The following is a 26,015-nucleotide window of genomic DNA, read 5'->3' as shown; positions in this document are numbered from 1 at the left end:
TTTTTTTGTTTTTTTTTTTTTTTTGAAGAGATATTTGCTATAGGGCACGTGCACTCGCCAGACAGACAGAGACAGACAGAGAGAAAGCAAGCGAGAAATCACCCGCCAGGGGGGATGACCATGCTGCAATCCCTTCTCCTCCATTCTCCTCTCGGGATCTTGGGCATGCATGCACACGCACCCAGTGTTGAGTTTAAGCCACCGGGTCTGAGACACAAACCGCGGTTGACTATGTGGGAGTCCAGCGACATAGCCATTACGCTAACTGCTGGTCCCTCTTGTTGTCTTTTAATATTGGTGCTGTACTCACTATATTCACAGGGAAATATTTAATAATTTATGTACTTCTAGTCAGAGAAATGTTTACAGTAAGTAGTACCCATTAGCTCTTAGACCAAATATAGCATTAGAAAGAAGATACTCTCAGTCTGATGGAGAAAACGAACTAGGGCCTAACTGTCCCTGAATAGTATTCTCTGCCTCCACCTTGTCTAGTGTTCAACAAAGCCCTCCCCATACAGCCACTCTGTTTGCTAATAAATAAGATATGTGAAACTTTTTTTTTTTTTTTAGAGGTTTTTGCTATAGGGCGCATGTGCTCGCCAGACAGATAGAGAGAGACCGACAGAAAGTGAGAAATCACCCCCCGGGGGGAAGGCCACGCCGCAATCTCTTCTCCTCCATTCTCCTCTCAGGATCTTGGGCATGCACGCACATATGCCCGGCATGAGTTTTAAGCCACCGTGTCCAGGATGCAAACCACGGTCGACTACGTGGGAGTCCAGCGACATAGCCATTACACTAACTGCTGGTCTCAAGATATGTGAAACTTCTAAAGGAGGGCAACAATACATAAATATTAGAAACCAAACTACCTATTTTTCTGTTAAATATGTTTGGGCCTTTCCATACTCTGCTTATTCCACTTTACTACTTATAACTTTGGTGAAAATACATATATAATAGAGTTTAATGTCTTTGATTGTAATTAAAAATGAAGGATCATTACATTTTTTTCAGTTAAGAGATTAAAGTACAGCTGAAATGATAAAGACACTTAACTTTTTAAAAACTTTATAAATATTACTAACAAAAATCAATTAAATTCAAGCTTTTCCAGGAACCAGGAAAAAATATTATATTGACTCAAAACCATTTGTATACTCAATCTTCATTAGTATATCCTCTAAAACAGTATTTAGGACAGAAAATCCTCTTTGTTTAAGGCATTCTATTCCTTTCAGATGTTTTAGGCTTAGAAATGGTAAGGGGTATACTAAAGCCTCACCTTTGGAGATTCTCAAATTGAAGCACTTTAAGGCAATACAAGCTATAAAATGGAAAAGAGAACTTTCAAGTGCTTAAAATGAAATCAAACATTATAATTTGGTCTGAACTAAGAAATATATTCACAATTATTGGTTACGATGTTATTATTATTCTTTTTTGGATTTTCGGAGAGGTTTTTCCTATAGGGCACGTGTGCTCGCCAGACAGACAGAGACAGAGAGACAGAAAGCGAGAAATCACCCTCCAGGGGGGATGGCCATGCCGCAATCCCTTGTCTTCCATTCTCCTCTCGGGATCTTGGGCACACACGCACACACGTCCAGCGTGAGTTTAAGCCACCAGGTCCGGGACTTGAACTGTGCTCCACTACATGGGAGTCCAGCGACATAGCCATTACACTAACTGCTGGTCCCGGTTACGATGTTATTAAAGAATAAAAATGCTTAAAGGCCAGCTGTGGTGGTACATACACACTGTTAGATGCTGTGTTCTGCAGACTGAGATCACCAAAGAGGGCTGGTTCACTTCCTAGTCCAACCTAAAGGCTGGGTGTTGTGGCATGTGCCTGTAGTCTGAGCAGTTTGGACAAGTCAAGGAAGGAGGATCATGAGCTTGAGGCTGGCCTAGGCAATATAGCAAGATCCTATCAAAAAAAGAGCTGGGAGGGGTGGCCTGGGCCTGTAGTCCCAGATGGGAGGCTGAGGCAAGAGGATAGTGAAAAAAAAGTTTAAATATAAATAGCTTACAAAAATTCCCCATTTTGATCATTTTTGAAGACATATTTATAATACATTATCATTTCAGCATTTGGAAAACTTAACTTTTGCAAATCAGATTTCCAAAATCTATTTTATAATAGCTATCAAGCTAGATGATGAATTATTGCTATGTCAAACAAATTTTAGAGTGGCAGGGAATGCAGAGAACTACTATTTTAATTAAAAATATAGGTGGTTTACATGTGAGAGGATCTTCAAAATGTTCATGGAAAATGTATATTATAAATAACTTGTGTGGCTATCAAAAAATATCTTTTTTTTTTTTTAAACCAAAGTAAACTTGTACTGTAATTCCATTATCCCACAAACTTTCTGAAGTACCTTCAAATATGACAGATTTTCCCCTCTCTGGTGGATTTCAACTGTATTACAATTGGTGGATACCTTCAGTGCTATTACTACTCACACAAGGACTCCCAAGCAGGACTGCTCACATCACTCAGTAACTGGTAATAGAACCATGCAAAAAATTTCCTTTCCTAACTATTCAGTCTCTTAATCTATACTTTAGACTGGAAACAGCTGTTGCTCTATAGATGTAACTTTTAGGCATTTTACCTGTTAATTCTTGACATTCAAGTTTTAAAAGAAATGTAAAATTTAGATCTTTTTCTGGCACCAAATAAGTTATCAAAATGAATGATGCATTCAATAGTTCTACAAACACAAGTCCTATTTCATTTGTGTACATATGAGATGAAGGTGGAGAAAAAACAGATTATTGAAAGCTTGGACAACAGCAAAGAGAAAATGTGAGGGAAGTAAAGAAAATCCAGGTAAAATGAAGGTCTGCATTCTTATTGTCCTTATTAAATTCCTATAAGAAAAAAAGACAAATCCAGAAAACTTTAAAGTATTAATTTGCCATACGTTTCCTTTTCTTTCATAAAAAGTGCAACAAATTAAAATGTACTGGGTGAGAAGAGAAAGAACTATGCTTTTAAACTACAATAGTTTAAATGAAAAACATTTGAAAAGTCAGTTTCTTTTTCTCAAAACCCATTAGTTTGCCAATTTACAATGTTCACTAACCAAATGAATTAGAAAATTGAGGGCTGGGGAACCAGCAGTTAGCGTAATGGCTATGTCGCTGGACTCCCATGTAGTCGACTGCGGTTCGCGTCCCAGACTCGGTGGCTTAAAATCCTCGCTGGGTACGTGTGCGCCCAAGATCCCAAAAGGAGAATGGAGGAGAAGGGATTGCAGCGTGGCCAACCCCTCTGGGGGTGATTTCTTGCTTTCTGTCTCTCTGTCTCTCTTTGTCTGTCTGGCGAGTGCACGTGCCCTATAGTGAAAATCCTCTAAAAAATAAATAAATAAAAAAGAAAGAAAGAAAGAAAATTGAGGGCTGAATGGTCTAAATCCCCAGCAAGAAACTTGCACATTTACATCTACTTTGCTTAGGTAGCACACTGCTACTTGACAGGACCTTCTCCACAAATGAAGAGTCAGCAACTGTTATACGTCCTTTACTGGTAATTTGCTCTTAACTGTGTGTCTTGCTTGGTAATAAGGGGTCAATTTGATCTATGGTTTACTCTTTAAAAGCAGCTAGACAGCAGACAGTAGAGTTACCAATACCAAAGTTTGCCAGTGTTACCTCAGAGCCAGGAATAAGAAAGAAGAGATATTTTAAAAATTACATAATATGATTTATAGGGATGTCCTGAAACATTAAAAGTCAATTTCTGCATTATCTGAGAGATTCCTAAATTGATAAATATTGCTGTTAGCCATACGTTGCTTTTTATCTCTCATTTAAATGATAACATAGTTTTAAGAAGCAAGCAAAAAATAAGATAGAAGATTAGGTCTTTGCTTTTGTTTACTTGTGATTAGGTTAGACATTTTACTTATTATAAAGATGGACATGTAAAACCTTTTTGTGATACTTGAAGAAATGCTCTTATTAAGATGGGTAGTTCATTCCAAGAAATGCATTAGACTCAGCATTTGGTCAAAGTGAAATATTATTGAATCTATTATCTATACAGAGAAGGGAAAAAAGCTATATTTGAAAAAAATGCTTATGACTGGGTTCTAATGCTAATTAATGACTGTCTAGATATATTAAAAAGTATGTGTGGTGGGGCCAGCAGGTGGTGTGGGCCAGCAGGTTGGGATGCTGGATTCCTACACGGCCAACCGTGGTTCGAGTCCTGGCTTGGTGGCTTGATAATCACACCAGGTACAAGTGCATGCATGACCAAAATCCTGAAAGGAGAATGGAGAATGAATTGCAGTGTGACAATACCCACAAGGGGTGATTTCTCATTTTCCCCTCTCTCTGGTGAATGTACACACCCTATGAAAAACATCTAGAAGAAAAAAAAAAGTATGTAGTAATAACATAGAATTTGTAGGAAATCCTCTTAGAAGATATTAAACAATCTGGAAAATTAAATATCATCTTCCTTTATAATTAAAATGCCATGTAGGAACTTTAAGATATTCCTGAAAAGTGGGCTCTATTTTAAATTTCATTTTAAAAGATGAAATATGAGCTTGCTCCGTACAGTCCATGCATTTACTTGGTATTGCAGTACCTCCAGGAATGGTGCATCCCCTCAGGGGAAAAACTGATGGCTCTAAAAACAGAGTTTTGTGGGACCAATAGAGGGTGTAATGGCTATGTCACTAGACTCCCATGTAGTCAACCTCGGTTTGAGTCCTGGACTCAGTGGCATAAACTCATGCCAGGAGCATGTGCGTGTGTGCCCAAAATCCCAAGAGGAGAATGGAGGGGAAGGGACTGTAGTGTGGCCATCCCCACTGGGGTGTGACTTCTTGCTTTCGGTCTCTCTGTCTCTGTCTGCCTTTCTGGCACATGCACATGCCCTATAGCAAAAACCTCTCAAAAAAAAAAGTATGGTCTAGGAGTACACTGATGCCTAGCCTTCATATCTACCAGTTTTAATTCTGGAGTTTGTATTTTTGCATCAAAGAATGTGAAACTGATTAAGTTAATGATTGGATATCTGGAAATAATCAAAAAGAATATTCAATAAGATATATTACTGAATAATATTTTCCTTTGAAAAGCATTGCTACTCTGGCAATTAAGAGCAGAATTAAGATTTCTTGAGTCCGTAAGGGCCCAGTGTCATCCCTTCCTAGACCGAAGAGTTCTTGATGTGAACAGTAAAGAGAAGGCACAATTACTCTGTCTTAATTCTCTGACTTAAACAAAAGAGCATAAAATGAATGTGGTTTGGACTCAGAAAATGTGAGCTGGGGTCTTGGCTGTATGACTCTGGGAAAACCACTGAGCATTACTTTTATGTCATCTGTAAAAGGGCTGTAATTTCATTTGCTAACGCAAGTCACAAGGTTGTCAGGAAGATCAATTAAACTGATGTATTTTAAGTTACTTGTTAGACACAAAAAGCATCTAATCAGGATTTTTCAACCTCAGCACTGTTGACATTTTTGGCTGGGGACTGTCTGATACATATAGGAAGTTTAGCAGCATCCCTGGTATCTGCCCTCTATATACCAATAACATCTGCCAGCCACAAGCTTCTTATTCTTTCTTCCTTTTCCCATCTCTTTGCTCTTTTATGACATTGGCTATAGTGCTGTGTGTGTGTGTGTGTGCGCATGTGCACGCGCTTATACATACAATATGGAGAAAAATGATACTGCCATTTGTCTACATTTTCCTAATTCCTTTGAACATTTAAGGCAATCAGGGCTCAGTAGCATGTACGTTTAGTCTATGCCAATTCTTCAGTCAGAGAGTCATTCCTCACAGATAAAACCTTAATCGTATAGGTAAAACGATCTCAAATACTTTGTTAATTTCTAAAGCAGCTAAGACTCAATAAATAAATATTATAATTTGATAAATGAACTAAATATATTCTTTGAACAGCAATAGTGATAATGTTTTAAAACATCACTTTTGGGCCAGCACGTTGTGTGGTGGTTAAGGAGCATCCCATGTGGTCAACTGTGTAGTTCAAGTCCTACACCTGGCAGCTTAAGAAACAAGACAGGTGCATGTGTGCGTGCCTAAAGTCCTAAAATGAGAAATGGAGAAGAAAATGCAGCATGACCATACTCCATGGGCAGTAGGGTTGCTTTCACACTTTCCGCTTCTGTCTCTTAGTCTCTTAGGAGGGTACACATGCCTTCTAGCAAATTTAACAACAGCAAAAAAAGATTACTTTGATAACCAGTAGAAAATTAATATAAAATAGAATAGTTTTGTACAGAAAAAATGATGCTAAGAACTGTGTAATACATTTTTTTGTATTCTAGTTCCTAGCCACTAGAGATGCTCAATAAAGGTCTGTTTATTTATTTAATAAACACCTATTTATTAAGTACTTTAATATATAAAGCACTGGGCCAGCAACTGCTGATCCAATTAATAACATCAACAAAGATCTCTCTACCCTCAGAGAATTTTCAGATTAGTAGAAGAAAACAGGACCATTTACAGGTATCCAATTACAATACAAACACTGCATGAAAAGCATAATGAGAGGCAAAGTGGAGGGCTGAAAAATTCATCTAAATCACCCTCATAAATATGTGTGGAAAATACTGTCTTATTCCTAATCGAAATACAAGTTAAAGAAGTGGAGAGGGGCAGTAGGTGGTGTGGTGGTTAAGGGGCTGGATTCTATATGGCTGATTGCATGCTTTGAGTCGTGGACCAGGTAGCTGGAAAGTATGCAGAGCATGTGTGTGGTGTGTGCCCAAAATTTCAAGAGGAGAAGAGACTGCAGCATGGTCATCCCTCTTGGGGATCTGCTTTCTGTTTATTTCTCTGTCTCTCTCCTGAAAACATTTGTGCCCTATAGCAAGTTTGAAAGAAACAAACAAAAGGGGCCAGTAGTTGGCGTAATGGCTATGTTGCTGGACTCCCATGTAGTTGAACACAGTTTGAGTCCTGAACCCGGTGGCTTAAACTCATGCTGGGCAAGTGTGTGTGTGTGCCCAAGATCCCGAGAAGAGAATAGATTGCAGTGTGGTTATCCGCCCTGGCGGGTTATTTCTCGCTTTCTGTCTTTCTGTCTCTTTCTTTCTGGTGAGCGCATGCACCCTATAGCAAAAAAAAAAAAAAAAAAACCTCTCCAAAAAAAAAAATAGAAACAATAAAGGAGTGAAGGAAGGGCCTAGGCATGGAGACAAAGTGGGAAGATATCACTGTGTGATGGCTGAGACCATATAGGAGGCCCAGGGTTGAATTTCAGGCCCAATCTAAACAGGCTGGGTGTGGTGGTGCATGCCTATAGTTTTAACTAAATGGGGGGTAGAGGCAGGAAGTTTTGCAAATTGGCAAAACTATTTCAAAAATACGTATGGCTCTCTCTCCCTCTTATTAGAAAAGGTGGAGGAAAATTTAAAGAACAGGGATAAATAAATAATTTTGATAACACCTATTAATCAATACTGAAGGGCAATACGCCCCTAAATTTTCTATTAAAATTGTAATTTTTGTTCATTTATGAAATGATCAATCACTACAAGAAATAAAAAGCTTAATAATTTGAGATGCAAAAGTACCATGTGTGATTTAGGTATGAAAACATTCAATCTGCAAGATTTTGCTGAAATACACAAAAGAACTATAATCAACCCTTTATGTTACATTATTCTTTGGCAAGATACCCTGCAAAACATCCAATCTCATTTAGTTTTACTTTCTTCTTTAGGTTTTTGCCATAAGGCGCACGTACTTACCAAAGAGAGACAGAGAGAGAAAGGGAAAGTGAGAAATCCCACCAAGGGGTGATGGTCACATCACAATTCCTTCTCCATTTTCTGGGGACTTTGGGCATGCATGCATACCTGCCTGGCATGGCTTTGCTTCTGTTTCCTAGGTTTCAGAGAAATGGATTTGGCAGCTCTCTACTCTCAACTTTATATTCATTTGCTACCAAGAGAGAAATGATGTGACAGAGAGTCTAGAGGAAGCCCCAAAGTAGTAATTGAGGAAGGAATGAAGCTGAGAACAACGAAAAACTTTAAATAACTTTCTCTTTCCATCAGGTAAGGTCTAGCTTTATTTAGCTCATGTGCCCACTTGAAAGATGAGAAGCTGGAAGAATTCTGGGCTGGGGTTCACTCAGATATAGAAGGCTTACTTTTTCTTCTAATTTATCGTCTTATTGAAGATCTAAGGTAGCTTTTCAAATCTGCTTCAGTGGAAGCATACAAACTTTTTAATCTGTGTCCCTAATGACTACATGCAAGGGATCTATTTTCATGTCCTATAAAAATTGGAGCAAGAAGCATTTTAAAAGTACCAGGGATCATTATTTCAGTTCCACAGTTATGAGACCAACTCAGGTGGTCCATGATACCTGATATGACGATCTCAGGGACATCCAGAATGTTCCCAAATGAAGCAGTTTTACGGTGGCCCCGTTTAGGCTTGGAATAGGCTGCAAAAACACATATATACAGTATACATGCAAACAACCACAAACAGTAACACAGAAAACAATTAAATGCAAAAACAGAGTAACTTTCAAATAGTTATGTTAATAACATTACATGCAGGATGGCATGCAGAACTATCTAACTTTTCATCCATGCTTAGAAAAGGTGCAATTAAAGAGCAAACAACTAAAACAAGATGTTTCATACACTGGTTTTAATTAGCAGAGAAAAAACAGGACAGAGGCAAACAAAGCTGCAAGATAATGAGGAAACTAAATTTCAAATGTGTTCATAGAATAATCTACCTAAGTGAAACCACTGATAAATGATGGAGTAGAACGAAGGAGGGAAGGTAGAAAGGAGTTAAAAATAAATAAGCAGTCATATTTGTTTTAATTAGACAAACAGAAATATATGTTCAAGTTAAGTGTTTCTTGAAGTGTTCTCTAAAGTAAAACTCAGTGGTTAAATGATAATTATTGAATCAAAGTATGAAATATATGTTTTGTAATTATAAATACTTATACATACTACTAGTAAACTGAATATTTACTAAAGTTTCCAAAGTTTAGGGTACAGTCCTGTTAAACACAAAGATTGCCCAAAGACTGGTGAGTATGAACGTCAAAGTAAGACAATTCCCTAGAACTTTAAACTGTGAGATTTAAAGGATGTAAGGCAGTAACTGTTTTACATTTGGGCAGAAAGGATAGGGTAATTTTAATGTGAGTGGTTATCCTAGCACAGACAGGAAACTATTATAACAAGACTTCCTGTTTTAGGGTAGTAATCAATATTTGGCAGGTTTATACTGAATAATATCCTTGAAGCAAAAGAGGTTCTCCAAGTATGAGGGTATGCCTGTGAGAAGGGTTCATCTGACACTACAATGAGAGAACTGTAGTTCACAGAAGTACTTGTGACTCATGGAGACCAGGAGGGCTTGTCAGTGGCAGGTGACGTTCACTCATTTCTGAAGACCCACCTGCAGCAGAGATTGTTAATCCCCTGCTAATCTCTATTCTTCCCTTTTAACTTAACAATAGAACCCTGATTTTATTTAGGACAACAAAGTTCCAGATAAATGACCATAGAGCCTTCCTTCCCTTGGGTCTATTTATAACTATCTTCTATTTTACCCTTCTCCTATTTCTTCTTTCCTGCTGCCTGGAATGTATAAATGATGACTGGACTGTAGCAGCCATTTTGGACCATAAAGTAACCATGAGGATGTAAGTTACATAATATGGATTGTGGCAAAGAAAGAAAGAGATCAGTTGCTTATTGATCAGACAACCTACCTCTAGACTTATTTACGTGTAAAAAAATCAAGGTTACATGTTTTAGACACTATTACTTTGAATATTCTCCTATATCTAACAGATTTCTAATGCTAGCTGATAAAGTCAGTGATCATGATTAGTTGAAGACTAGTATAGTACGATGGTTCATCTGGACAACTTCTTTTTGAAAAGAGCTCCACACATAATGAGAATATTCTATGTAAAGAACAAAAAAGATACAAAAAAATAAAAAAAACCTAAAAAATAAATTTTGGTTAGCTAAGTTAAAAAATACATATGCAAATAAACATGAAAATATACATTTATACACATATATAGTTAAGACCATATATACCAAAAAATGTTAAGTGTTATCTCTAAATGAGATAAGGATTTAAGTTTTTTGGGAGGGGTTGTTCACATTTTCACATTTCCCACAACAGAAATGTATTCACTACTATAATCAGCTCCTCTCCACCCCTGTGGAGAATCAGAATAAAAAACCCCAATTAAACCAGTATTACTAAAAGGAAACCTGGTCAGAAAAGAAGATTCAGTTCTTTAGGTAACATTGTTTTTATGCTGACCAGTTCTTCCATGATAAGAAGTGATAAAATGGAATTTAAATATTAGCTTTTTCAAGATTCAATAAAATGATCATTATTTTTCATTTTACAATTGATAGAGAGAATCCCACCAGCTTAGCTCTTTCTGCCACTGGAAGGAGGGTTAAGCAATAAGGCCCAATCATATTTAGATCTGGAATCTATTTTTCTGCTAATTTCAAAACAAAATATCTGTTATTATTTGAGTTGTACACAAAAATCTATTAGAGCCATTCAAAATCCCCCGAAACATTCAGGGTTAGGCAAAATTTCAATGTCTCACTTAGACTTTCAGCTCATGTTTGAGCAGAAAGAATTATATTTCATAAAAATCTATAACTAGGAAGGTACATTACATAATTCAAGTAATTTTTGTGTCAGAACTTATTTGAAATTGGAGATAAATGTATACATTATTGCTAGAAGCTTAGCAATAATTAGCTGACACATATACTGTAAACCTACTTTTGCTTAAAAAAAGAAATAAAGACACAAAAAAACACTTTGATATTCCGACTGAAATAATGGAAACTACCATGCCACAGAAGGATTACATACATTTTCATTTCTCTTCAGACCTGCAGTTCCTTTACCTGTGGTCGCCGCGATCCTAGCTTCTATTTCAGACATGTCAGCACTCATCCTCTTGCCCTCAGAGGTTGGGGGCAAGCTCTCCATGCTGCTGCCACGGGAGGCTCCCAAACTTAAACGTCCAGATTCACTCTGTCAAAATTACAGGTCAATCTGAATTACTGAAGTTCTTTAGATTTAGAAATCTGGGCAGCCTAAAAGGAGGAAGATGCCAAGTGGGATTCGTATGGATTCTGTTCTGCTCTGAAACAGGGAAGTTTGCAGGGAGTGGGAGTTACATGGGTAAAGGATAATTACAAGGGTAATTTTATAATGCTTTTATAAAAGGGTGGTCACTAGACTTGGGAGTGAAATGCTTCAATGATTAGTTCATTTAAATGCCTTAAGCAAATGAATAAAATCACTCCTGAAAATATTTAAAACCAGCAACAGTCAAGGTATAGTAAATATAAACAGCAAGAAATGACAGATAGGACAACTCCTTTAACTGAGTAATATGGACATAATGTATCCATTCTATATTTTTAACCATCCACCAATAAGTTAGGGATCATCAGAGTGAGGAAGTTACAGAGTTGGCAGAGGGAACAATCAATCACTAGAAGAGAAAACAAACAGTAGGAGATTCTCACCCTATTCTCTATTCTTAACTCACCTCTCTGCTCTATGAATTCAAGATTTATAATAAGAAAATGGCAAATAATTAGTTTCAGTTAGTATAATGTTATGGTTACTTATAAGGTTACTATATGGTTTTATTTTTTAATGATATAACAAACCTGTTGTTTTGCCTGATTTTTCAACAATTTTGACTCTAAGCGTTTAATAGTATCATTTGTGGCAGGAACTTGCTCCATGTTGGTATCACTTTTATTACTGGTATTTGTAGATGCAATATCCATGAATGAGCCTAGGAAAACAGAAATATTTATTACTACCAGCTGGGAATAATACAAATACTGCATTTAATGTATAACTTAAATTCTTTCCTAAACTGATAAGATATGAGTAGAAATAAGACCTTTAAAGCCAATGAAGATACTCAAACGAATCTATTTTTTTAAAGAATTACTTATTTAATTTTATTTATTATATGATTCTTCAGTTTTACCAGAGAGACAGACACACACACACACAGAATGCAAGCCTCTAGGCTGGGACTCGAACCACAGTCGACCATGTGGGAGTCTAGTGCCTTAAACACTACACCTCTTGCTAGCTCCAGAAATCTGTTTTAAATGAAACTTAAGAATAACACAAAAAAGAAACCAAAAGGCTTAGTCATCCAATAGTCAGGAATAAAAGGTTTATAGCCTAAGCTGGTAAAAGAACTGTGGGCTATTAATTGAGATCAGAAGACACAGAGGAATGAGTTCAGAGAAATTATCAGGACTTCATTTGGAAAAAGTTAAGTTTGAGTTCCTATTAGATATAAAGCAAGTAGGTGGCTCTAAGACTATGGAGTTCAGGTGTGGGATGGGGGAAAACGCCAACGAACAGACGGTATGTAAAGCCATAATAATGGATGGGGTTACCAAGGAAATAAGAATTGACAGATAACTGAAGAGGCCAAATGACTGAGCCCTGAGTAGGTTGACTCAGTAGGTCAGAGAAATGTGGAACAGTCAGCAAAAAAAAAAAAAAAAAAAAAAACAGAGCAAATGGCCTGAGATGTAAGATGAAACCCAGGCTAGTGTGATGTCTGAAGACCAAATGAAGAAAGTGCTGTAAGGAGAGAGTTTGCTTCTGACACTCAAGGAAGAATGGAAAATCATTCATTAGATTTAGTAACAGAGATAACTGGTCACCTTGGTAAGAATAATTTCAGAATAGTGGTATAACATAAATCTGAATGAAGTCAGTGAAAGAAAGACTGGGAAGAGAGAAGCTAGAAAATGCAAATACAGGCTATGATATGTGGGAATGATCTCAATAAAAAGGCTTAAAAGTGATGATACAAGAGAGAAGGGATAAAAGCGTGGAAGAGCAGATGGGATATAATGCACAAGTAGAAAGCTTTGCCTTTTGGGACCAGCAGATGGCGTACTGATTACATCACTAGACTCCCAGATAGTCAACCTGGTTCAAGTCCTGGATCTGGTGGCTTAAAACTCATGCTGGGCACGTGTGCACATGTGCCCAAGATCCCGAGAGGATAGTGGAGAAGGGACTGTGGCATGGCCATCCCTCCTGGGAGTGATTTCTCACTTTCTGTCTCTCTGTACCTCTGGCAAGTACACATGCCCTATATCAAAAATCTCTTAAGAAACTATATAAAAAAAACAAAAAAAAAAAAAAAAAAAAAAAAAAAAAAAAAAAGAAGAGTTTGCCTTTTGCTAGAAGGCAGCACAATCCAGCCATAGTTATAAAGAGAGAGAAGACAGACTGAAATACTGTACAACAGTCAAGCAGCACTAAATATGCATTTGAGGGTATTGAGGGTATTTTTTTTTTTTTGGACTGGAATTAAGTGGAAGGAAGGAAGGAAGGAAGGAAGGAAGGAAGGAAGGAAGGAAGGGGCTAAGATCACTGAGGATGAGTGAAAAGGTACAAGGAACAAAGTACTGAATGAAGGTCACAGTATGGAAATGAGGAAAGGGTTTAAGAGATAGCAGGAGAAGCAGATAATAGAATTCTAGAAGTTCATTTTAGAATTCAGAGAAATTCAAATGACTTTCAGTAAAATTGAACTTTGAGAATAACTAGCCAAATAAACCAGCTTAAAATAAATCAAACTGTTCTTTAGATGAGTAAAACAGAAGTAAAAATATTTGTCAGTAATAATAAAACTTGAAGTACAAGGTAAATACATGTACATATGTACACATATTCCTTTGGGGTTTAATTAGATTAATGATTCAGAAGCTTGGAATATTTTGGGACAAACCAGCAGATGGTGTAATGGTTATGTTGCTGGAGTCTCATGTAGTCGACTGCAGTTTCAGTCCTGGAGCCTGTGGCTTAAAACTCACGCTGCATGCGCGTGTGTGAGTGTCCAAGATCTCGAGAGAAGAATGGAGAAGAAGGGATTGTCGTGTGGCCACCCCTTGGGAGTATAATTTTCTGCTTTCTGTCATTCTGTCTGTCTGGTGAGTGCACAAGCCCTAATAGCAAAATACTCTCTCTCTCTCTCTCTCAAAAAAAAAAAAAAGATGCACCTGGAAAATAAACTTACAGTCAATCATATAAAATGAAGAAATTAAAATGCAAATGGGGACATCATTCATTGTTTCTTGATTATAATTTCATGGAACTAGAGGACACTCCCCCCTCTCCCCAAAATCAGGTTATTACTCTTCTGACGTAACTATTTACCTGTACTAGTGGCAGAGTTGCTCTGTCCTTCATCTGAATACTGACAAGGATACTGTAATGGCTCATCTGCTCCTGGGAAGTACTATATATAAAAACAGAAATTGCAATTTAAAATTTTTTTAATATAAATTAAATCCTTTTAAAATTATCTTGAAGAGTACATCTGAATTAATTCCTTTTCATCATATTTGGCCATTGCAAAGATGCTGTTTTTGTTTTCCCTAAGGTATATACTGAATTTGTAGATGCTGAAGTTCTGCTTTTACAAAGATGACAATAATATGCACTAAATTTTGACTCTGATCAACACCATATACCTATCTACACATCTAGTTTACATGGAGTCTAGATAGTCTTGAAATGGTGACTGTTTCTCTTGAAGAACACAAGATATATAGTATATTTCCTCATAATTAAACAGAATGCATCTATGTTCTCACCGCAGTGATGTAAACTTCCAAAGTATTACAATGATTCTTAGTCTGATAACTGAGACTGTTATAGCACTGAGTAATTGTTAGAACTAATATTTTAAATATCAACAGGACTACGGATCTCCTACGAATTGGAGACTTTATATTGAAAACATTTGCTGGACAAAAATTTTAGAACTTAGAGAAAAAAGGAATTTTCCTCAAATTAGATAAAGCAGATACAGGCAAAATAACAATAAGAACAATCTATACAATCTGAAGTTTTAAGTTATTTGACTATAGTGACTAAGTGGTTTTCTTATATACACACTTACAAAGTTAGGGTTCTAAATATAGCTGGTATCCAAATATGACAATAAACTTTAACCAAATTAATTCAAACAGCTTCACCTAAGTTATTTTCCATAGACTGAACAAATTATATTTTTGATCATTTGGGAAATCACTTCATCTGTGTTTTGGGAGATGGCAAGATTCTTCTACTGAACAAATTGTCCAGAAACTCAGACATTTTTGTAGGTATGTGAATTTCTCCTCCTACCCCCTACCCAGAGGTTTTTGCCTTAGGGCATATGTGCTCACCCAGAGAAGGAGAAAAAGATAGACACAGTAAGAAGGAAAGTGAGAAATCACCCCCAGGGAGGATGGCCATGCTACAATCACTTCTCCTCCATTCTCCTCCTAGGATCTTGGGCATGCATGCACAGGAGCCCAGCATGAGGTTCAAGCTACTGGGTCCATGACTTGAATTGTGGTTGGTCATGTGGGAGTCCAGTGACCTAATTGCTATGCCATCTGGTGGCCTCAGTACATGATTTTTTTAAAGCTAAGGTACCACTTAGCAATTTTTGTCAGTATTTCAAAAGCTAGAAACCTAAAATGTTTCAAATAATTCTAAAAGTGTGTGGTTATAATAGACTATGAAAATTTGATAATCATTATGAAAACTAAAATATGTAAATTACTCAAAATGTTAAATTGAATTAAAACATTTCATTAATCCTAGAAGAACGTTTAACTTTTTATTGTCATATGAAAACCTAAAAACATAAAATACAAAAAAAAACAAATAGTAAAAAAATCAGATGAATATGCCTGAGAATGTACTCTTTTACTGCCCTGTATATGACTGAATTCTTTTTTTTGGGAGAGGTTTTTACTATAGGGCACGTGTGTTTGCCAGAAAGACAGAGAGAGAAAGAGAGAGACAGAAAGCAAGAAATCACTCCCCCCAGGGAGATGGCTACGTTGCAATCCCTTCTCCTCTCAGGATCTTGGGCACACACGCACATGCGCCCAGCGTGAGTTTAAGCCACCGGGTCTGGGACTTGAACTGCGGTTGACTACATGGGAGTCCAGCAACATAGCCATTATGCCCACTGCTGGTCCCTATAAATGACTGAATTCTTGATGAAGAGCTATGTGAGAAAATTTTTAATTTAGTTTAGCATGTATTAGAGTCATAATATGGCTTAGGTAAGTTATTATAGAGATTATCAATTCAGCTTCTTTTACACAACAGATGAAGCAATAGGCCTGGAAATAAACATACTTGTCCACTAATAAAAGCAGTATTAAAAGGCAGGCTCAGAAACCAAGTCTGGACATCTTTCCATTATACAAAAACTAATGAATTTTTTTCTTTCCAAAATAATGTTTCATCTTCTGATTATATGAGTAATAATGCCTATTTGAACTTGGAAAATATAGAAAACTATAAAGCAAAAAATTGTAATATGTTCCTTTTATTTTAAGATCTCATTAAAACTCAGCATATATTAAATTCAAATAAACCCAAAGCCCCTCAAAAGAAGGATTATACCCGCATCAAGTGAGTCATTATTTTCACTATCTCCTCCATTGAAGGGCGCTGAGATGGATCTTTAGACCAACAACGAGTCATCAGGCTCTCAATGGGCTTAGGTAAATTTTTGATCAGTGGTGGTCGAGTACCTATAATGAAAATTAGAGGAAGAAGAAAAACGTATTTATCCTCAAAATGGTGCAAGCTTTAAAAAAAAAAAATTATTTCCAAAGCAGTATTTAGTTTATAGATCAAGTAATTTAAGATCTGTACACTGGAGTAGTAAGAGTATTTTTTTTGGTCATTTAGATTAATATTTATCTTATGAATATCTTCATAAATAGGAAACTACATCTTTAAAAAGTTAAGCTAAAGTTTTTATAATGCATTATGGTAACAGAAAGACAGAATTAACATTTGATTTGTTTTAAACATTCTCTTAACAAATAGCCAATGGCTTAATATAGGTTTTATTTTTTGTTGCTGTTTTTTTGTTTGTTTGTTTCTTTTTTGTTTTGTTTTGCAGATATTTTTTACTATATGGTGTGTGTGCTCGCCGGAAAGACAGAGAGAGACAGAGAGACGGAAAGCGAGAAATCACCCCCCTGGGGGGATGGCCACGCTGCAATCCCTTCTCCTCCATTCTCTTATTGGGATCTTGGGCACGCACGCACACGCGTCCGACGTGAGTTTAAGCCACTGGGTCCGGGACTCGACCGTGCTCACCTACATGGGAATCCAGTGACATAGCCATTACACTAATTGCTGGTCACTATAGGTTTTACTAAGAAAAGTAAAAGAATGGCTTAAGGAAACCTTATCTAAATTATACTTCAGAATCACTGAAAAAAATGGTTTGAAAAATTATCTTTCTTATATTTAAAGCGTTAACTATGGTGCTATACTTACTGACTTTGAAATGATCTTTTGTGGGAGACAGATATTTTGACTGCTGTGAATCAATCATTTCATAAGTTGAAACTGCTAACTTTTTGGAACTACCAAATCTATACTATTATTAGTAAGGGTCTCTACTTAAAGTTTTCAAATAAAATAAGATCTTTGTAATTTTATCAATTATCAAGTTAGTTCTTTAACTCCTTACTTCACTGACATTCAATTTACTGACAATTAATAGAGAAAGCAAAATGCCTCATCCATACTCTAAGCATTCTCTACAATGACATTAGAGATTAGAGGCAGTATAGGAGCCTAGGTGGTAACTACAGCAAGATTACTAAGACACTGGTACTGTTTGACAAGTGTATGGATGTCCTAAATAGTTAAGCAGACATCTGTGGTTGTGTGTGTGTGTTTTTTTAAAATATATACTATTGTGGAATAGTATATAAAAATGTTGGGACCAGCAGTTGGTGTAATGGCTATGTCGCTGGACTCCCATGTAGTCAATCGTGATTCGAGTCCCAGACCCAGTGGCTTAAACTCATGCCAGGCACGTGTGCATGCATGTCCAAGATCCCGAGAGGAGAATGGAGAAGGGATTGCGGCATGGCCATCCCCCCGGGAAGTGATTTCTCGCTTCTGTCTCTCTGGTAAGTGCATGCGCTCTGTAGCAAAAACCTCCCCCTCCAAAAATAAAAAAAAGCCAGAATGTTTATAATCAGTAATAATAATAAAATAATAGACAGTAATGCCAAAGTTAGGAAGGCTGAGGAATTTTTTTGCTTGAAGAGTTTATTTTCTCACAGCAAATATGAAGTAACGTTATTAATGAAGAGGATACATCCTAACATATGTAGTTAGCAACATCATTATGATACTGAGTTGTCTGAAAAATCAGGCGCATTTTTGCATAGAAAAATACTATGACTTTTTAGATGATCCAATATATTTAAAACCAACCAACCAACCAACCAACCAACAAACAAAAAACTGGAGGGATATAAGAATACTGAGCCTATAAGTCAATGACTTAATAATACAGGTATTTGACTCACAAAGATATGAACTGAAACTCCAGCTCTACCATTTACTAATCTAACACTGAGTAAGTTATTTAGCCTCTCTAAGTCTCAGTTTCCTAAGCTATAAAATAAAGCAATATAAAGCAATATACTCCCCTCTAAGACATCCGAAAAATTACATATATTTAAAAAAGAAGGTATGTGAAGCACTTTGTGTTTTGCCTTTCTGAACTTAAGTAACAACTTTTATTATTATTATTATTTTTCTCCTCTGAGAGCTTTGCTTCCATGGAGAGATTTTATTTACGTATTATATTTTGTCCATATTTTATTATGCTTCTCTATCCCCAAGAGAGAGCAAACCTAGACAGTTGGCTCTGCCTGTATACTGATGGCCTTTTCCTAATCGGTACAGCCTGCAAACGTCCTCTACCCTACGTGGAGGTGAGGTCTGCTCCAACCCTCCTGCCAGGCTCTAGGGTAGGAGAACAGGAGGGAAGGATGGAAACTGACATAGGTAGTTAGTCTCCTAACAAGGAATCGCATATTTTAATGTTACAGATAAAGGGCCTTCTCTGGGGGAGGAGACAAAAACAATCTTCCAAATATAAAACAAATAAAGTACATTAAAGAAAAATTTATTTTCACAAACCATTATGAACAGCCCACATGATTCGGAAAGCTGGGCCACCAATCTCATCAAAGGGCTTCCGACGTGTTATCACTTCCCAAAGGATAATACCCCAGCTGAAGACATCACATTTTTCACTGTAATTGCTACCTATAAAAAAAAAGGGGGGGAGGCAATATAAACTCAAGGTATTTTTTCCATATTACTTATAGAAAGAACTGCTTTCATATTTTAAGAATGTGTATCTTAGACAAAAACAAGAGGCTGCCACATGTATTCTTTCTGAGATCCCTGAGTCTGTTCAACAAATACCTTTTTAAAATGAATTAAAAATAAATAATACAGTGTAAGAATCTACTGTTAGAAATTCAGTTATTTTCTACCTTTTCATCAAGAGGTTCTTTGTCTTCTATGTATTTAGAGTGGCAGTCTCAGGCAGAGTAGGAAACACTTGTACATTCTTTTCTAAACTTTTTAAACATCAAAATGTCTTTCCCCATTCTCTGATGAACAACAGTATTCTGCTATGAAAGCAGAAGACATTTCTAATTTAGCATTACTTTTTTTCTCAATATATGATTAGAAAAAATTCTTAATTCACAAGCTTAAAAATAGGTTGAACAGGGTGAGCCCTGGAAGTGGTGGTTGAGGCAGCTGGATCCCACTTGGCTGACTGTGCAGTTCAAGTTCCAGATATGGCAATTTAAGAAACTTATTGGGCACATGTGCATCTGCATCTGATCATTGCCACTTCATACAATTAAGTATTACACTTTTGTGTACAAATCTTTTTGCTCTCCATACTACTAATATGATGCCATTTTAACTCACAGAAAAGTATATTAAATAAGTAAATACTGTTAAAGCAAAACCAACTATATATATTTTGCATATGAAACAAGAGGCATTTTTTTTTTGGAGAGGTTTTTGCTATAGGGTGTGTGTGCTCATCAGAGAGACAGAGAGAGAGACAGAAAGTGAGAAATCACCCCCCAGGGGTGATGGCCACACCGCAATCCCTTCTCCTCCATTCTCCTCTTGGGATCTGAGGCACGCCCGCACACGTGCCTGGCATGAGTTTAAGACACCAGGTCCAGGACTCGAACCGCAGTCAACTACATGGGAGTTCAGTGACATAGCCATTATGCTAATTGCTGGTCCCCTCAAGAGGCATTTTGTGTGTGTGTGTGTGTTTGTGTGTGTAGTTTAACATTTTATGTCCTCTTACTTATGAACTGAATTTTAGGGCAAAATTACTCCATTCCAGTGATTAGCAATTTTTCATACACTCAAGTTGGGATGGCTAAAAACAGAGAAAGGAAAAACTTCAAGCTCATCAAAACTAAAAGAAACAGTCATGCCCAAAGACTGATTACTGAATGCATCTGAATTTGGGGGGCATTCATATTTCCTAATACACAAATCACACACGTTCAGTTCAACTTCTCTCATTAACAGATAATTTGGTGTTTTTATAGAGAAACCTAGTATATAATTTATGGACTACTCTTTTAAAACTTGAATGAGATATGGAGTTATAAAGAAAGGAGACACAAGTTTGTCCTTTATCTGTAGTTCTTAGTATCATATTTCTGCCCAATTACTTGTGTCCTTTTTAAGCCATGGTCATTTAAACTTTAGGATTGTCAACTTTTAATTGCTATGAAACCAATACAAAAGCACAGCTGATTCTCCTTATTTCTGGTACTTATGTACTATAAAATCTCTGTAAACAGTGAATTAGTGAATACTGGAGCATTGCTCTTACGGGAAATACAGAGTTGGATTACTAAGTGCTTTTGGTTCTAACGTTTTTGTCAAATGATCAACACATAAGCTTGTTTTATATGGTTCCTGTTTAAAGACCCTTTGTTTAATATACACTATTGACTGATGGCCAACTTTGTTACAATGCTGAATGAAATTAACTATCATGTATTTTCTTTGTAAGACATATCATGACTTTCTTATACTGCAGCAATACTATGCTACGGGACTAAAATAAATAACAAGATCACGAACAAAAATTACAAAAATGGGTAAAGTAAAGCTCTAAATAGACTGCAAAAAGGATACTATTTACAGTATGAGAGCTGAAACAACAAAGTAGAATGCAGCCCTGTTTGACCTCAGCTGAGAACATGTTGAGCAAATAAAAAGTTGCACTTCTCTGCAAATAACGGTGAGAGCACCGTGATTAATCTTGGGGTTACAAATAAAAGTTTAGCAAGAAGGCAATTTTTGCAATTATGAAATCTATGATCAGGAGCCTGCACAAAAGATATGAGATAATATAAATCTTGCTGTAAGATTTAGGATTTAAGGCTGTATTTATTTTAATACCACCTTAGACTTTGGGATATACCTAATAATTACATACTATGCAGAAATAAAACCAAAGAAATTGCAAAAACCTATAAACACATATTGAATTCAAAAGCAGTGAAGTAGAGTATTAATTGCATCACACTTTCACTATTTACCTTCAAAGACTTCAGGTGCCATCCAAGCAGCACTCCCTTTGTTATTGGTCATATGTGTCTGGATGTCACAGGCTGTACCAAAATCACAGATTTTTAGAACTGTCCCCCCTGCAACCAGCAACAAGCTATAAAAAAGTAAAAGAAAAAAAAAAAGTTTTTATGGCCAATATTTGATTCTACAATAAAGGGAGGTATTTGTGGAAATGAAAAGAATTAAGCAAGATGAAACATTCAACTTCCATGAAATGTTAGTATAAGGTTACTAGTGTTACTGTAATTCTGGTCACTATAATAGCCGAGAGTTCAGATGACTTTTGATGCCTCCATCTCTAGCATTATAATCCCTTCTTTTCCATACTTATCTCTGGCCAAAATATAATACAAGATTTAAAAAAACTTCCAGTAGGGCAACAATATGGTATCCTGAAATATGTGTGGTCATAAACATGTATTATTTTTAAGAATTATATAATTAAATAAACCAATATAGAAGAAAAATTAGTCCTTATTTTAAATGTCTTTCTTTTAAAGAAAACTCTAGAAATATCCCATCTTAAAACCATTTTTGTTTTTAGAACATGCACGTATGGCAGAAGGACAAATTTACTATGATTAAAATGACCTAATGAGGAGCCAGCAGGTGAAATGATGGTTAAAGTGCTAGAGTCCCATGTGGCTGGCATGGTTCAAGTTCTGGACCTGGTGGCTTGGTTTCTCACTTTCCCTCTTTTTCTCTACCTGTCTCTGGTAAGCTCATGTGTATCATAGCAAATTAAAAAATAATAATAATGATGAATAAAAAAAATAAGTATTTCGTTTTTTTTTTGGAGAGGTTTTTGCTATAGGGCGTGTGCGCTCGCCAGACAGACAGAGAGAGACAGAGAGACAGAAAGCGAAAAATCACCCCCCAGGGGGGATGATCACGCCGCAATCCCTTCTCCTCCATTCTCCTCTTGGGATCTTGGGCACGCATGCACACGTGCCCGGTGTGAGTTTTAAGCCACCGGGTCCGGGACGCGAACTGCGGTCGACTACATGGGAGTCCAACGACATAACCATTACACTAACTGCTGGTTCCCAGTAATTCTTTTTTAAAGAAGTGACCTAGTGAGCGTATTCCAGAAAATTTTGTGAACTTAAGATTCTGATTTTCCTAGGTGCTATATTAACCAAACACAATCATCAAGTAGCATATGTAATTTTAATTAGAATAATTTGCTTTTTATGACAAAGGTAAACAGAGACTAGCATTATTTATTTGTATAATCACACTGTAGTAATATTCAACAAAAGTATATGGGGATCCATTTTAATTACAAATTTTATAAACTTTCTGTATATAATTTTGTACTTAAATTAGTTCTCTTTTAGTTCAATGAGACTAAGATAAGCCAGATAAACTACTATTCATATCTCCATAAAACCAAAAATATTTTTGTGAGTCTTCAAACAGAAAGAACATTAAATGCCATTTACCTATATACGTACTTCAACAAAAAATTTTTTTCTGTCTTGTTGTTCTTGTTCAAACTTTGGAACAAGTTACTACTTTTTACTCAAGGCTGTGCCAGCAACTCTGTACCTGATTTCCTTGTTTCACCCTGCTACATTCAAGATAACACATTTTTCTGAAAGACTTTTATATAAGTAATCCTTTACAAATATATCTTTAATAGTTCACCAGCCTTGAACATGACATTCAAGGCTCACTGAAATCTCAAATTATCTTTGTAGGCACACTTTCAGTTAAACTAAAATTCTGATGTATTTGTGACTTTTCTATTAATTATCAAAAGATAAAAAAGGGCACGAACACAAACTAATGTATAAAACATGCCACCAAATCATCAGGTGTCCTCTTCATATGCCATTCTGAAGAACTATTCCTGACTATAGAATCCATCCACTAGCAGTAAGAAATAGAAAGTTGACGTATATATTTAATTGTACTATGAATGTATCACATGTCAAAGAATCTTCTTTTCCTGTGTACCTTCTGAAAAATCAATTTTAATTCTAAAGTCCAACGTGTATACTGGGTGCTGCAAAGATGATTTGTAATACTAGTGAAGGAGTTAAACTTTGGAGATACTCCAGGGAATGACGGCCTAGGCTAGTCCTGTTGTAAGTACGTTGATAGTATTTACTAGCAGATGAAAAGCCCCTGTCTATAAATGATTTTAATAGGCTATATCGGGTCTATTTAACTAAAGTAATTAAATAAACCTAAAGTTTATGAGTCTTATTGGAGACTGGAAATCTTTAAGTTGTGTAGTTAATGTGATGTAAAAGATGTTAGAAAAAAGTGATTTACTTTTTTCTCTGTATAGTGTCCAGTAACTAGTCACTTATTCCAAAGTCAAAAATACATCCTAGGGCAGGACAAAAGGGATACTTCTGAGTGTTGTAACTGATGGTTTCAGACTCTTTCAGAAAAACAATGCCTTTTCTATGCCTGAATGCTTGCCTGTTTCCTTTGAATCATGAGTCAATTTGTTGATGGATAAGATTTATGATTCTCATGAGTTTGCTTTAATAACTCATCTCTGGGTTAATACGGGGGTTAAGGAGAGGAGAACTGAACATCTAAAACCAGGGGGAAAAGTGATTTCTTTGTCACCAGTCAAGGAAGGTATAGCTAAGTAACAGCCTCAAGATTCAAGTTAAAAAAATTAATAATGTCATAAACCTGGAGCTTAAACATTATTCTACTAGAGACCTGGGGAAAGACACATCAGTTTAAGCCTGAGAAAAGAAATAAGGTACACTAGCAAGATCAATGGTTTCAAGAGTCAGAACTTATGTAGAGTGTATCAGATTAGACAAGAGAGTATAAGTTACACCCAGAAGGGATGCCTTAATGCTTTAAACGAGTATCAAGAGAATGAAATAATTTAAGACTATATCCTGTGACGGATATCCTAAGTGAAGTCTATTATCTGAAGACTGATTGGGGCGGGTGGGAGTATGGAGGGAGAAGATAGGCAAGAACTATTTTTACTCTGTCAAAAGTGGATAAAGTAGGAAAATTAGAGAGAAAAGGGGATAACATATTCACATGCATATTTTTAAAAGTGAATATCTATACAAACAAAATCCCAAAAGCTTAAGCTTTTTAAAAGTCTATGAAATTCTTAAGTTCTTTCTGCATCTTAAGATTCTCAAACAGAAGATAGATTAAGTACATGAGACTGAATTGGTGAAATAGAATTTTATGACTTTTGACTAAAACATTACTGATCTTCTTTTATGCTTTGTTTTCTGAAGTTAAGGATTTTTGTCTTCTCTTGAGTTGTTGACAAGTCCATGTACCTACTATTTGAACAGAATCCTAATCTGTTTCCTGGCTTTAAGTCTTAAGCAAAGTCCTCTTAACATTTTTTGATTTTGATTTATTAAAGCTAAAACTCCCTTTCTTGAAATTAAAATATATATATATTAAAAAATATCTATTTAATGACGAAAGTTATATAGCCCGAGTAGGGTGCTACTTTATAGTATAGTATATACTCACAGAGTTTCATGCCTTAAGTCAGACATGTGTTCACAGATATGTATGTATCAGCTGAACTTGCTATTGAAAGTAGTTAGATTAATTAAGATATCTTGTGAATCAATAAAATGTGGGAGGAAAAAAAGGAATGGAAAGCAATTGTAGATACCAGAGACAGTGTGGGAGGAGGGTGGGAAACAGCAAAGAATAAGAAATAGTGGGAGGAAAAGGAAAAATAAATGGAAAATTATTGGTTGATGATAACATGTATGATTAAGCCACTATACAGTGTATTCTGGATGAGAAATTGTGTCTTATATGCTGTGATGATGTTCAGTGAATGAATTTAAAATAAATTAAAAAAAATAATAATATCACTGGAGGAGAAACTGTCCTACACATTTCTGGGCAAACAGCAGCTGTGTCATGGTTCCATAATCACCAGCAGACGAGCTAGTGCCATATCATCTCACCATGTAAGCAGTAAGCTACCAGCACAGGGGAAGATGGAGGCATTGCTGCACATAATATAAAATAGCCTTGAGCAGGTGGCCAACACTAACAAATTTTTTTTTCTTTTTTTCTTTTTTTTTAACTTTTTTTTTCTTTCATGTATTTATTTTTACATTTTTTCACAAACATTTACTTTACATAGCAAAAAATTTTAGCTCATACTCCATAATTCTTGACAGTTTACAAACAACTTTCAAAATTTCAAAATACCGAATTTTAAAGATAATGTTCAAAATATGTCTTATAATTTTGTATAATTTTATAACTCTATAACAACAGAAGCAGTACAGTTTCAAATATATATCTATATCTATCTATCTATCTATCTATCTATATATATCTATCTCTAGAGTGCAGACACTCGGTATATATTAAGTGGGGACATACAATGCCTCTCCTTCATAGCATGGCTTGCTTCACTCAGCAGTAAGTCTTCCATATTCATCCACTTCCTTTCAAAAGCCAGGGTTTTG

General features: G+C 36.1%; 1 protein-coding gene across 5 annotated transcripts in view; it reads right to left on the bottom strand.

Annotated features, from left to right (window-relative positions):
• Positions 1-26,015, bottom strand: part of MAP3K7 (mitogen-activated protein kinase kinase kinase 7) — a 76,330-nt gene that overhangs the window by 30,024 nt on the left and 20,291 nt on the right. For 3 of the 5 annotated variants that reach the window (XM_027774803.1, XM_027774805.1, XM_006156116.3), the window contains 7 exons: positions 21,537-21,661; positions 19,075-19,203; positions 16,516-16,646; positions 14,260-14,341; positions 11,724-11,854; positions 10,947-11,076; positions 8,387-8,467 (listed from right to left, as the gene is read on the bottom strand). In XM_027774803.1, the coding sequence (XP_027630604.1) occupies positions 8,387-8,467; positions 10,947-11,076; positions 11,724-11,854; positions 14,260-14,341; positions 16,516-16,646; positions 19,075-19,203; positions 21,537-21,661 (809 nt within the window). The remainder of the gene's footprint in view (positions 1-8,386; positions 8,468-10,946; positions 11,077-11,723; positions 11,855-14,259; positions 14,342-16,515; positions 16,647-19,074; positions 19,204-21,536; positions 21,662-26,015) is intronic. The other 2 variants (XM_027774804.1, XM_006156117.3) reach the window with 1 other exon arrangement.

The sequence above is a fragment of the Tupaia chinensis genome, unplaced genomic scaffold (genome assembly GCF_000334495.1).
Source record: "Tupaia chinensis unplaced genomic scaffold, TupChi_1.0 Scaffold000478_3, whole genome shotgun sequence".
Classification (NCBI taxonomy): Eukaryota; Metazoa; Chordata; class Mammalia; order Scandentia; family Tupaiidae; genus Tupaia; species Tupaia belangeri.
Note: the sequence above shows the minus strand (reverse complement) of the source record. Positions and strands in the feature narration are given on the sequence as shown.